Below are 12,219 nucleotides of genomic sequence, written 5' to 3'. Positions count from 1 at the left end.
CTACCGGCTCGTTCTGACCACGCGCACGGCCGTGCTGTACCGGCTGCCCCCTCCACACACCCCCGCCCCTGGGATGATGACAGCCCCAGGGCTGCACTGCTCCACTCCAGCACACACCAGGTTGCCCACACCGGCTGCACACTGCAGCCCATCGGCACCGGGCAGCACCTCGCGCCCCACACAGCTGGCTGCACTCCGGGCCCCAAAGCCACCCCCCACTCTGGGGACGCAGTCCACGCTGCGAGCACTGAACCCAGCACCGCTGACCCCAAAGGATGAGACCACCCCACCCAGCCCCGAGCTGGCTCCGGTCTTCACAGAGCATTTGCCGCCGATTCCGGATAGGGATCGGCACTCACCGACCGTGCCGCCGCCGCTGACCACGGCTGCAGGAAAAGAAGGGTCTGGTCACTGCTGAGCAGCACACAGGTAGGTTGTGTGAAGTGTAAAAGGGAATGAAAGGGGTTACGGGCTTACAAAGGGAGGTGCTTGGTCGGCTTACCTACGCTCACAGGGTTGCCAGTGCATATCCTGTAAAAAACAAAGCAACGTCTCAGAGATGTGCTTAAGGGGATGCTCCCCAGACATGCATGCACATGGAGATGCTGCCCAGTCTTAGAAATCCTGGGGGTACTTCAGCTTGTCTGCGTTCCCAGGGGTTGTCTGTATTGGCACTGAACTGCTGCGGATTGGACCCGAAAACCCACAGGTGGTGGAATGTCACATTCCTGTCTGTCTGTCCTCCAGCAGTGCGATGCAGCTGCATTGAGTGGGAGAGAGGGGGATGGGAGCAATGCTCCTCTTTACACCATGGGGAGACGGGAAGGAGCAATGCTCCTCTTTGTACCCACAAGGAGATGGGAAGGAGCTCTTCTTTGCACTCACGGGGAACTGCAGCCACCCAGCATTCCCCACTCCCTCTCCTCTTGGGTTTTGCTGCAAGCTGCAGCTGGGCATACTCCCACCTGCTCTCTTCTCCTTCCAACAGAGTCCTATAGGTCGCAATCTCGATGTCCAGGGCCAGCTTGACGTTCAGCAGCTCCTGGTAGTCCCTCAGCAGACACGCCATCTTGTCCTTGGCCTGCTGCAGAGCTGTCTGCAGGTCCACCAGCTTCTGCCGTGCATCTTTGAGGGCGCAGTCACCGCGCTGCTCGGCATCACAGATGGCTGTCTGCAGGGCTGCGATCTGTGAATGGCAACAAGTGGCTGAGATAGCAACACAGGGCTGCAAGTTTTCCCCCTTGTTTCCCAGCTAGAAACTTGTGGAGAAACCTAGATTTTGATTGGGCACCTGCAGTGGCCATGCACTGGAGGATGAAGGGAATGGATGTGTTGACTGCGCTGTAGTAAATATACAGACACCATTATTTCTGGTAGAGACAAACCAACTGGATTCTGCTAGGTGGCCACCTAGAGAAGCATGATGACACATCCAGGCTGGAGCTGGGGCTTGGGGTTCCTTTGCACCCTACCTCCTGTGCAACGCTCAGCTCTTCACCCACCTGTTTCTTCACATTATCTGATTCACACTGCAGCTTCTGGATCATGCGGTTCAGTTCAGCTATCTCACTCTGGTTGTTCCGTAGGTCATCACAGAACTTGCCCCGGCTGCTGTGGAGCTCTTCCAGCTGTGCATGGGAAGGGGACAACATTACACTGGGAATCACTCCTTGCAGGGAAGGGGACGACTCTCTGGAGCTGCAGCAATGCTCCAAGGTAGCACTGAGATGGGACCTTATGTGGGCACTTTGGGAAGGGGACAGTGCTCCTGATGGGTGTGCAAGAGGAGATCATGATGTTCTGTTTTTGTGGGAAATTCTTCAGATGCAATAGTTATGGTGTTATGTTGATTGGGTCTTTTTGACACATTTTTCTTTATCAAACTACAGTGCCTGAATACCAAGGGATGGGTTTGAGCTGTGTCGTGCAGGACAGAAGTGCCCCTCAGTGTTTTGTTGGTGGAGGGTTTCATAGCCACCTGTGCAGTACTCACTCTGGTCTGGTAGAAAGCCTCCACTTCAGCCTTGCTCTTCTGGGCAATCTCCTCATAGCAGCACTCCACGCTTTTGATGATGCCCTCCATGTCCAGGTCCCGGCTGTTGTCCATTTGCACAATGACCGAAGTGTCACACAGCTGGCAGTCCATCTGTGCTCTTTCCTGCAAGATCCACCACAGGTCATTCCCTTTCCCATGCCAGTTACAGGGCCGCACCTCAGCTAAAGGGTCTGAAGGGAAGAAGGAGCATTGGGGACAACTAGGGACAGTTGTCCTATGGATGCCCAACTGGGACACAGGATCCTTCAGGCAGCTGACTGGTTCCCAACAGCTGAGACTTGCTGTGGTAGCACGACATGGGATTGCCTGAAGGAGCAAAGCAATCCAGCTGGAGTGACTCGCTGGGTTGCAGCTCAGCATTGTGACTGTGCCAGAGATGTTTGGGCTGGGCATCCCCTGGGGTAAGTGCTTTGGGCCCAATGCCTGCAGGCTGCTGGGAAGTGTTGGTTAGAAAAGGTGGAGAGCAAGCACCAAGCATCCCCTGTGTTTTGGTAGGTGAAAGCATTTTAGGTGAAAGCATTACTTCCACTAAAAGATGTTGACATATCCAGCTAAAAAAGTGAAATGCTAAAAATAATCTGGGTTTTCAAGATCAAGGCTTTTCAGTGGCTCCTAGTCATGGATTGGATGCAAATTTGGGGGGCTTTTTTTCATGCAAAAGATCTCTCCCTTTGCAGCCAGCAGTGTGGCAGACAACCAAAGCATCTAAGTGTCATTACCAGGCCCATACATAGCAATAGGGACTTTTGGGGGGGCTGTGGTTCTAGGATTTTAGGAGAAGACGCCTTTCCTCATGTTGGTTTTGCTCTCAGAGCCTGGGGCAGTGGGTGAGCAGCTCTTACCTCAGCATAGATGCACTTGAGGAACTCCAGCTGCTGCCGCAGGAGACCGACCCGCACCTCCAACTCTTCCTTGGTCAGGTAGAGGCAGTCCACATCCTGAAGAGAAACCATGTGTTGGGTCAAAAGAGGGAAAAGAACCAAGGGCTGTGCCCAAGCTCATTTTCAGTTAGCTTTGCAGGACTCTCGCTGTGGCCAACCCCTCACTCTACCTGGATTTGCATTATCCGTGCTTAAAACCTGATGAGGTTCTGCACATTCCTTGGGTCACCTCTATGTTGGGCTTCCCCTGCTCAGGCAGTGCTGTGGCTTTGCATTTCTCCCCCAGGTTTTGCTCACCTTCTTCAGCACCACGAACTCATTCTCCGCTGCTGTGCGCTTGTTGATCTCATCTTCATACCTGTGTTGGAAAACAGAGGGAGGGGGCTGCTGAGTGCTGGGGGTCCCATCTCCACAGCCCAGCATGATTAAAGCCAGGACCTCTCCCTGTTGACTTTGCATCTCAAATTTGTTTTTTGCTTTGTTGTTATTTTTCCTCCCTGCTTGGCTATGTTCAGCACTTCTAAATAGCCCACACCAGCAGTATCGGTGGCTGGTGTGAGGTGGCAGCAAGACAGGCGAAACCACAAGAGGTGCAAAACTGTGCACTGAGCTGAAGGCTGGGTGTGCTCCTTCTAACCCTGTGAGGTTTTTTGAAAGCATCCAGGACTCTACTCTGAGAGTTTATGGGCAGAATGTGGCCAAAATGCTCCAGGGGGGGTCAGGAGCTTGAGCAAGCCATGCAATTCCCATTTGCAATGAGAGCAGAGACAGTGCGTAATGCCCGAGTAATTGGGTCTGAGAAGAACTTTCACAGAATGAGTCTGACCTCATTGAGTGAGAGAAAACTTCTGAGAGCTTGGCTGTAAGCTCTTTGGAGAAGACTCTTTCATCCTGGCTACGCATAACCAGCCACCAAGCGTCCTGGTTATGGCTGAGCATAGCACACAGGGAGCAATTAAGGAACATCTGCATCGTAGATCAAAAAGCTGCTCCCACATTTCCTCTGAGACGAATGAATGAACCCAGTGGGGATGATGTGGATGAAGGGTTCTGTGGGCAGGGGCAGCACCAGAGGCACAGAGTTTGGTGAAGTGGGAAGATTGATATGGCAAACTGCTGTGTACAGGAGTATCAGGGTGAGGAAAGGAGCTCCCTGTCCCCTCCTATGGGTACATTGCAAGTCTTGGGTGTGAGGCAATGGGACTCCAGCACAGAGACCTGTTCTATGCCCAAGTTTTTAGACTCATGGACAGATGCATTGGCTTCATGCTCTGAAAAGCAACCAGCACCCTCCGCCTCCCCTTTGCACTCTGCTTACTTGCACTTGTATTCCTGCACCAGGTCCCGCAGGCAACGCTCCTCGTTCTCCAGCCTCTCTCGCTCCCCCAGCACGCATTCCAGCTGCTTCCTCAGGTTGCAGATGAAATTCTCGAAGACGGGCTCCAGGTTGCGCCGGGATGCCGGCAGGACGTACTGCTGCAGCAGCTCCCACTTGGTGGTCAGCACCTTGTTCTGCTGCTCCAGCAGCCGGACCTGCAGAAGGGAGAGATGTGAAAGTCACCTGGCCTCTCTTATCTTGGGCAAAGGCACTTTGGTTCCTCTGCTTGCAGAACATAAGAAAAAAACTAAAAGGCAAGTGGTTAAGGGCTGATTTCCCGGCAGCCTGAGTGCTAAGGGCATCATCTCCCAGCCCAGGGCTGAACAACGCCCGCATGCTTGCTCCATGTGGAACCCAATGATCTGTTTGAGCAAAGCACTACTGAGGAAGGATCCCTTCCTGCTCTGACAAGCTGATTCCAGGAACGAGCTCTCCCAGTGCTGAAAGCTCCATCCAAGAGCTCATTTGAATGCATCTGATTGAAGCTCTAACCACGAGTACTTATCATGCCTTTCACTTCTAGATTAAAGAGCTCTCTAAGTACTTGGGAACCTTTATGGATCATGAATAAGTCATTTTTCAGCGGGAGGAAGTAGGGTGGCTCCTTTACGTGGGTTTGTTTTTCTCAGCTGCAGAACAGCTCACAGGGAAATCTGAGCCTGGATGGGGCAAAGAATCCTCTGTCATCTGAAAAATCATTTTCCATAACACACCCCTAAGCAGCAATGGAAGTCCCTTAGGCTCAGCTAAGATAGTAATGATAAATGATGTTTGTTTAGGAAATCACCAAATCCTTTCATTGACACAGTGGACAGAGAAATTAAAGTTGATCTCATTTTAGCTAGACCTCCATCTTTCTCCCTCTGCAGGGTGAAGTGAACAGCTTTAAGAATACAGATGTCATAGAACTATAGAATAGTTTGGATTGGATGGGACCTTAATGATCCAACCATATCACAGAATCATAGAATCATAGATCCAGAGGATTGTTGTGTTGGAAGGGACTTTAAAGATCATAGAACCATAGAATGGTTGGGTTGGAAGGGTCCTCAAAAACCCCCCATCCCCACCCCTTGCCTTGGGCTGGTCCCACCTCTCCATCTGTTGCCCAGGCCCCATCCATGGTCTTGACACCTCCAAGGTGTTTCTTTGGTGTTTGTAGAGGTAGGAGAGCAACTGCCAATCGCACATGGCATAGGTTGGAGAAGACCTCCAAGGTCATCTCAGCATCTCCCTCCTTTGTCCACAAGCTTTGGCTTGCTGCTGACCCCAACTGAAACATTTTGCAGGCTGGTGGCCATCAAGAGGCACAGCAGAAGGGCTGGGATCCAAGCAGTGCCTGCACCGGGAGCCATTGGTGACACGTTATCCGCGGGCTCACCTTGTCGATGAAGCAGGCGAACTGGTTGTTGAGGTTCTTGATCTGCTCCTTCTCGTGGGTCCGCACCTGGCACTCCTCAGGGTCCACCCCCACGCACAGGGGCTTGAGGAGCTCCGGGTGGATGCTGACACCGCGGATCCCTTCCGATCGACCTCCTCCAAGCCCGATGCTGATGCCTCCGCCATAGCCGCCCATCGCCACGCCATCCCCAAGGCCTCTGTAGCCGCCCAGGCCCCCATAGCCTCCGCAGTTACCGAACCCCACCACCGTGCCCACGCCAAAGCGACCTCCGCCATAGGCAGCGCCGCATCGTCCCACGCTGCCCGCTCCGTACGCTGCGCTACGGCAGCTTCCTCCGAAGGAAATCCTCTGCCCACGGCCCAGGTCGCAGACACTTCGGCTGCTGAAGCCACCCAACCCGCAGCGCCGTGCCGCCGGCTGGCACACCGAGGCAGAGCTGCTGCCTGCCCTGCCCAGACCACAGACAGCGGAGGCTGAAGAGAAGCCACGTCGGCCCAGCAGCGAGCTGGAGGTGTAGCACTGCCGGCTCATGCTGCGGCACACGGGGATGGGAGCAACGGTGATGGAAGAAAGTGGAGGAGCGAGAGAGGAGCGCGAGGAGATCTCCTGTGGCTGCTCCCAGGTGCAGCCCGGCTCCTTATATACGTTCCAGGAGGTGCCTGAGATGCAAAAATTTAATTTATCCACTGGGTTTGGTCTGCCTGGCAGCAAGGAATGGCTTCCAACATTTCCAACCCACAGCAAACACTTCCATCTCATATGAAATAATGTGGAAATTAAAATAAACTGCTTTGCTTGCAAGCTTCAGTTTCAGGACTTATATTTTACTTAATTAATCTGCTTCCTTATTGTGTAATTATAGTTTAGCAAAATAATTCAAGGGGTTTTTATTCATGGCTTGTTTACTGTTCGGTTTCACCACGGCGTTTAATTACATTCCAGGACCTCCTGCAGAACACCCCGCCAGGGTCTCTGGGCAGCTCTTGAGCAATGGACAGTGGAGCAGGAGGCGGTTCCATCAGTACGCGCGTTTCTGCACCTCAGTGCATGGCCATGGCTCTCCAAGGTGGATGCTTGCAGCTGTGTCGGATCAAACCTGGATGGGATAAGAGCAGAGCAGGGGGTTGGTGGTGGAGCCAATGGAGCATTCTGTGTTTGTGTTGAGTTTGGTCGTGGGGGGGATGCTCTGGAGAGGGGGTTCATGGGCAAGAAGTCACGGTGCCCATCGGAAGAGCATTTTGTGCTGAATGATGTGCTTAGGGATGTGTAGGAATGATGTGCTCGGTGTCTGGGTGCGATGGGACCAGTGAATACCTGGAGGTGCAACAAAGCAATGAAGAGAGAAATTTCAGACAGGTTGAGCCATGTTGGCCAGAATGAACATTTTTCCTCTTATTCCTGCGACACGCCTATTGGACGTTAAATTATTCAAGTGATATCTGTTAATGAGAAAGCACCTTGTCTTCTTAATTAAAATTCTTAAAAAGAGTTTTGAATTTGCTTGGAAACAAATAAAGTGCTTTTTCTTTTTTTTTTTTCTTTTTTTTTTTTTTTTTTTTTTCTTTTTTCTTTTTTTTGCCTTAACAAAGGAGTCTAATCACAGAAGCACAAGTGATTGCATAGCGTGCCCGAAGAAGGTTTTGCATTTTTGCTAGGGCAAAATTTCCTGGTTCTGGGAGGATTCCTAGACAATGGGATTGTGTACTTAAAATGGATTGTCTCGAATGAGAAAATAATGCAAAGGAATTATGGTAATTTAGAATATTTGTGGTGTCTCCCCAGTTAAAGGTCTTTCTATTCTTTTTTACAGATCTCAGAGTGGGTTGAAATGAGGCATGAAATGCAATTTTAATCACGTTGTAGCTCTGTTGTAGCCACATTGGTCTGAGAAACGAAGGTGCAAGTTTAGTAATGAGATGCAATTCCATGTATGAGGTCATGATAGCTGGAGGAAGGAGATGGGCTTTTGGGCTCTGCTGTCTCCATGTCATCCTGCCCACCGTCACCCAGGCAGCTGAACCTCTTGCTGGTAAGCAAAAAGGGGAATTATTTCAGAAATGTATATTGTGCCCAAGTTTTGGTGCAGGACAACAGGTGTGTTGTCTAAAGTCCAACCTGGAGTGCTGTCTGTGCACAGAGCCCTCATGGCCCCGTTGCACCACATGCGCAATGCTTGCACAATTTTAGGGTTGTAAAGCAAGGAAAATGGGACCATCACCCATGTTCCTCCCATAGCTACCATCCCTGCAACCCCTCCCTGTTGTTTCCCCATGCACTCACAGCACCAAGCCCATACTCCAGCCCTGAGAGGTGGCTGCTTGCAGGTGCCCAGCCCCGCACATCAGAGGGTTCAGGGCAGTGCTTGTGGTTTGCAGTTGCTGAGCTGTCACAAAGCCAGTTCTGGTTACATAAACTTCAAAGCAAAGAACGCGCCGATGCCATTTCACCTTCTGCAGGGAAGGATTGCAGTCACACATCTTTCCTTCTCTCCAAGCTTTGTCCTGTCTGATGCAGGTCTGGTGGTGGCTGGGGAGCTGTGGAGAGGCACTGATCTGCTGCTTTAAAGGAAAAAATTGAAACTAGTTTTCAGGCTGATGGGACTCAGCAAAGCTTTAAAGCGGCAGATGATACTTGAATTTGCCAGAAAACCCCAGAGGTCCTTGGCCTTAAAGATGCCTCGGGCCCTGGTTGCTACCCTGGGACCCGAGGCCTTGAGATTTACATCCACCCTGCATTAGGGCAAATTAGTCCTATTTAAGCACCCTGCTACATTTGGTCTGTTGGGTCATCTGTGAAAACAGAGAGAGCCCCAGGGGTGTTCCAGCCTCCTGCTGTGATGACCAGCCACCCAAGATTGCTTTATCCCAATGAGAAAACCACTTTTTAAAGACCCTTTCCTGATGAAATGGGGCCAGCAGGGCTTGGCTGTGCTCCCAACACTGTCAGTGCTTTCCCTCTCTTCCCTGGGCAGTTTTTGTGGCTCCTTGCAAAGGGACCCTGCAGTCACCATTAAAAGCATTAATGAGGCCCCTGGGACATCACCCTCTGATTGCAGAGGTCCATGAGGGCTCTTCCTGCTCTTAACTGCAGCTGGATGTTCTCACATGAAAGCAGGTGGTGGATTTGTTGGCACAATAATCCGAGCTCCTTCCATTGCTGTGGTCACCATGCCCCCCATCTGCCCACCCGCAACCTTGCTTTCCACTGGACATCACATGGCTTTCATGCTGCTTTTGGACAAAAGAAAAAATGAGCAGGATAGTTCCAACCTTCCAGGTCAGATATCAGGAAAAAAAATCTCTGAAAGAGTGGTGATGCTTTGGAACAGGCTGCCCAGGGAGGTGGTAGAGTCACCGTCTCTGGGTATGTTCAAGAACCATGGAGATGTGGCACTGAGGGTCACAGTTAGTGGGCATGGAGGGATGGATTTCGTTGGACTGGATGGCCTTGGAGGTCTTTTCCAGACTTAATGATTCTTTGCTTCCATGAGTAGGCATGCTGGTGTTGGGTCTGTGGTTGGATTCGGTGATCTTAGTGGTCTTTTCCAACTTTAATGACTATGATTCCATGATTCTGTGATTCCAAACCAGCATTAGCAACTGCCCACGTGCACCATCTTTATTTATCATCCTGCTATGTAGGACTTTTCCAAAATCTTTTCCTTCATTTGCAGCTTTTCTACTGGAAAAAGGATCTGCACAATGATGAACAGAGGCTCACCAACATCAGTCACTTCACCAGCACCGATGCTGGGCGTTGTGACGGTAAGGAAAACAGAAGTGAGCGTCACTCCCAAGGGCAATGCATCACGCCACGGAGAGTTTCCTACTGTCCTATTTCCTCTGTCAAGCATTTGGCCAACCCCGGTGCCCTGAAAGCAAATCCAGGTGTTTCATTTGAGGCACCTTTGCCATATTCTGTGCTTCCTTTTTACTACTTTCATGGTGGGGAAGCCGGGCGCAGAGTGCTGCTTTGGGCACTGCTGGGTGATTGCTGGAAATGTTGATGGGTTCCAACAGCAGCACACAGCATCTTGTTTGGGTATTGAAAATCTCCTCGTTGATGATGCTGACAGTGACCTAAGCAGAGAAACTCTCCTTTATAGCCCTTGCTTATTGCCTTATTTTGCAAGAGACAAATAGGTTTCGTACCAAACACTGCGGGTGTCCACCCTCTTCCTTTGTAACGTTCCTCTTTTGCATAGGAATTTGTAAGGCCCTTTTGCATCACCTGGCCATCCATGTGGCCTGATGGGTTATTAGGGCTCTGAGTAATGGGGTGGAATGGGCAAGGCAGGGTCACGATGAAAGCGCATGGAGCAGCGCTGGGAACGGTCACTGCAAAGGGAATGCAACCACGCGCTGGGAGCAGGGCGTGAGGTTTGCACCCGAAGTGTTTTTCTGGGGAAAGGTGGCAAACAGCAGCCAGGTGCTGAGGCTGGAAGTATTGCTGTGCTGTGTCATGGGACAGCTGCCTCTGCCTCTCCTCCGGTGAGATATGAACAATTCCAACCAAAGCGTGTTCCTTCATGCACAGGGACTCCATAGATGCCCTGCAGCAGTGGAGGTGTAGGAAGAGAGAAATGCAGCCCAGAATTTCAACCTGCTCCCAATGGGGGGGTCTGGAAATCTGTTTGGGCACCGTAATGGCCATAGAAAGGAGCTGTGCAGCAGCGTGTGTGATTGATGTATCATAGCATTCATTTTTCAGACTTACATTTAGGTTTCCCTTGAATAAAAATGAAGTACCAGTGGTACACATGCACAGAGCAGAAAACTCAGAGCTTTTATCAGCAATGCAATCTCTGCATGCTTGTGGAGCGAAGTCACCACTCTGTGGAGGGGGACATGGGGAAATGTTAGAGAGCAAATCTCATTAAAGGCCTGGTCTAAGCGGCTTGGCAGATAGGATAAGAAGGGAATAAACACACTTCTTGCACTGGTTTCCTCCACCACCACGCGGAAGCTGGAGGCCCCACACATAGTTGAGGGCAGTGACAGGCAGATTCAGGAGCAGAGGTGGGGCTCTTGGTCAAAGCCAAACAAAAAAGGACAAATGGGAACCGGGAGAATCAACAATGCTGTGCTGGTAAGCACCTAGCAATACATAATGCCTTCCAGAAGGACACTTAGATTAAGGAGATTACAGAAGGTATAGCTTGTAGAATATGTACCTATTATCTTAATGAATGGTTAGAGTCGTGTTTTGTGGCTCATTTTGCCACCTGCATGTAAAAAAATGACTGTGTGTCATGGCAGAGGCGGTGGCTGGGTGCGTAAGCTCTGTGTAATGGTTGACCTCACTGGGCTGAGCGTGATAAAGAGAAGCATTTGTCCTGGAGGAAGATGCAGCCATCTTCCATTCCTTGCAGCCCAATGCTCAGCACCCAGAGGTGCTCAGATCTGCCCCGGAGGGCACTGCAGCCTCTATCTCCCCTCTGAGCAGCTCACGGGCTTATAGCTTCCAACCCCAGACATGGGCTCTCTGAATTGCCAGCAAACCACATAGTCGGGGAGATAAAGCCAAGCAAAAGTGCCAATTATAGCTGATTCCTCCAGGAGCTGAGCACTCCTCTGCAGTAGCCACATCCTGTGGGGAGCAAGATCAGAGGCAAAATCATGCTTCTATTTATTGGAATGTCTTTCTGCAGTGGATTCCTGAGCTTTCTGACCTCCATCTCCTGCTTTAGGAAGTTGTTTCTTCCACATGACCATGGTGGGCTTGAAATTCAGCTGGGGACCTTTCAAATGTGTGCAAAAACTTCTTTACAGTGAGGTGATGGAGCACTGGAACAGGCTGCCCAGGGAGGTGGTGGAGTCTCCTTCTCTGGAGATGTTCAAGACCTGCCTGGATGCCGACCTGTGCGACCTGCTGTAGGGAACTGCTTTGGCAGGAGGGTTGGACTCGATGATCTCTGGAGGTCCCTTCCAACCCCTACAGTTCTGTGATTCTGTGATTCTGTGACCTTTTCTTGACTACTGCCCTGGATTGGTAACTGCGCTGCAAGAAAATACAGCTCAGAAGATGGGGAAAAAAAAAAACAAGCTGGGATTGGCAGAGAAACACGAAAAGGAGAAAGTCTGGCTGTGAACCACAGTTCGCACAGGACTCCCTGGCCATCCTCTGTTGAAGGACACAGGGAAGCATGTTATTAGGGAAACCTGCTGCTTTCAGAAGGATGAACAGGGTCTCAGAAACCCAGGCTTTGGTTTAGCAGCCGGACTGCCTGCACGCTGGCAAAGGTTTGTTTGGGGAATTCCAGCGTCGTTTCTTGCTCCATGCATCAGTGTTGCCTCATTATTCTCTTTGTTCTTGTTATTATGTGGTTGCATATTCTCACTGAAATCCCTATGGGGTAACCACCTGCGTGCGACACCGGGCAGTGCTCAACACCTGGCTCTCTTGTTCTCCATCCAGGAATGGCTTGCATGGGGAAATGACAATGACCAGAAGCCACTGGGTGCCCTGGACATCCCAATATTTGCACACCTGCCCTCCCAGC

At 51.0% G+C, this 12,219-nt stretch overlaps 1 protein-coding gene across 1 annotated transcript; it reads right to left on the bottom strand.

Moving 5' to 3' along the window:
* LOC128090485 (keratin, type II cytoskeletal 6B-like) lies at positions 1–6,248 on the bottom strand. The gene is made up of 9 exons (XM_052702876.1): positions 5,697–6,248; positions 4,256–4,470; positions 3,235–3,295; positions 2,899–2,994; positions 1,994–2,158; positions 1,503–1,628; positions 966–1,186; positions 503–531; positions 1–386 (listed from the first exon to the last, which is right to left on the bottom strand). The coding sequence occupies exons 1-9, from the start codon at positions 6,246–6,248 to the stop codon at positions 1–3; spliced, it is 1,851 nt and encodes a 616-aa protein (XP_052558836.1).
* Between the last annotated feature and the right edge of the window lie 5,971 nt (positions 6,249–12,219).

Source organism: Tympanuchus pallidicinctus, unplaced genomic scaffold (assembly GCF_026119805.1).
Source record: "Tympanuchus pallidicinctus isolate F22 unplaced genomic scaffold, pur_lepc_1.0 scaffold47, whole genome shotgun sequence".
Lineage (NCBI taxonomy): Eukaryota > Metazoa > Chordata > Aves > Galliformes > Phasianidae > Tympanuchus > Tympanuchus pallidicinctus.
Note: the sequence above shows the minus strand (reverse complement) of the source record. Positions and strands in the feature narration are given on the sequence as shown.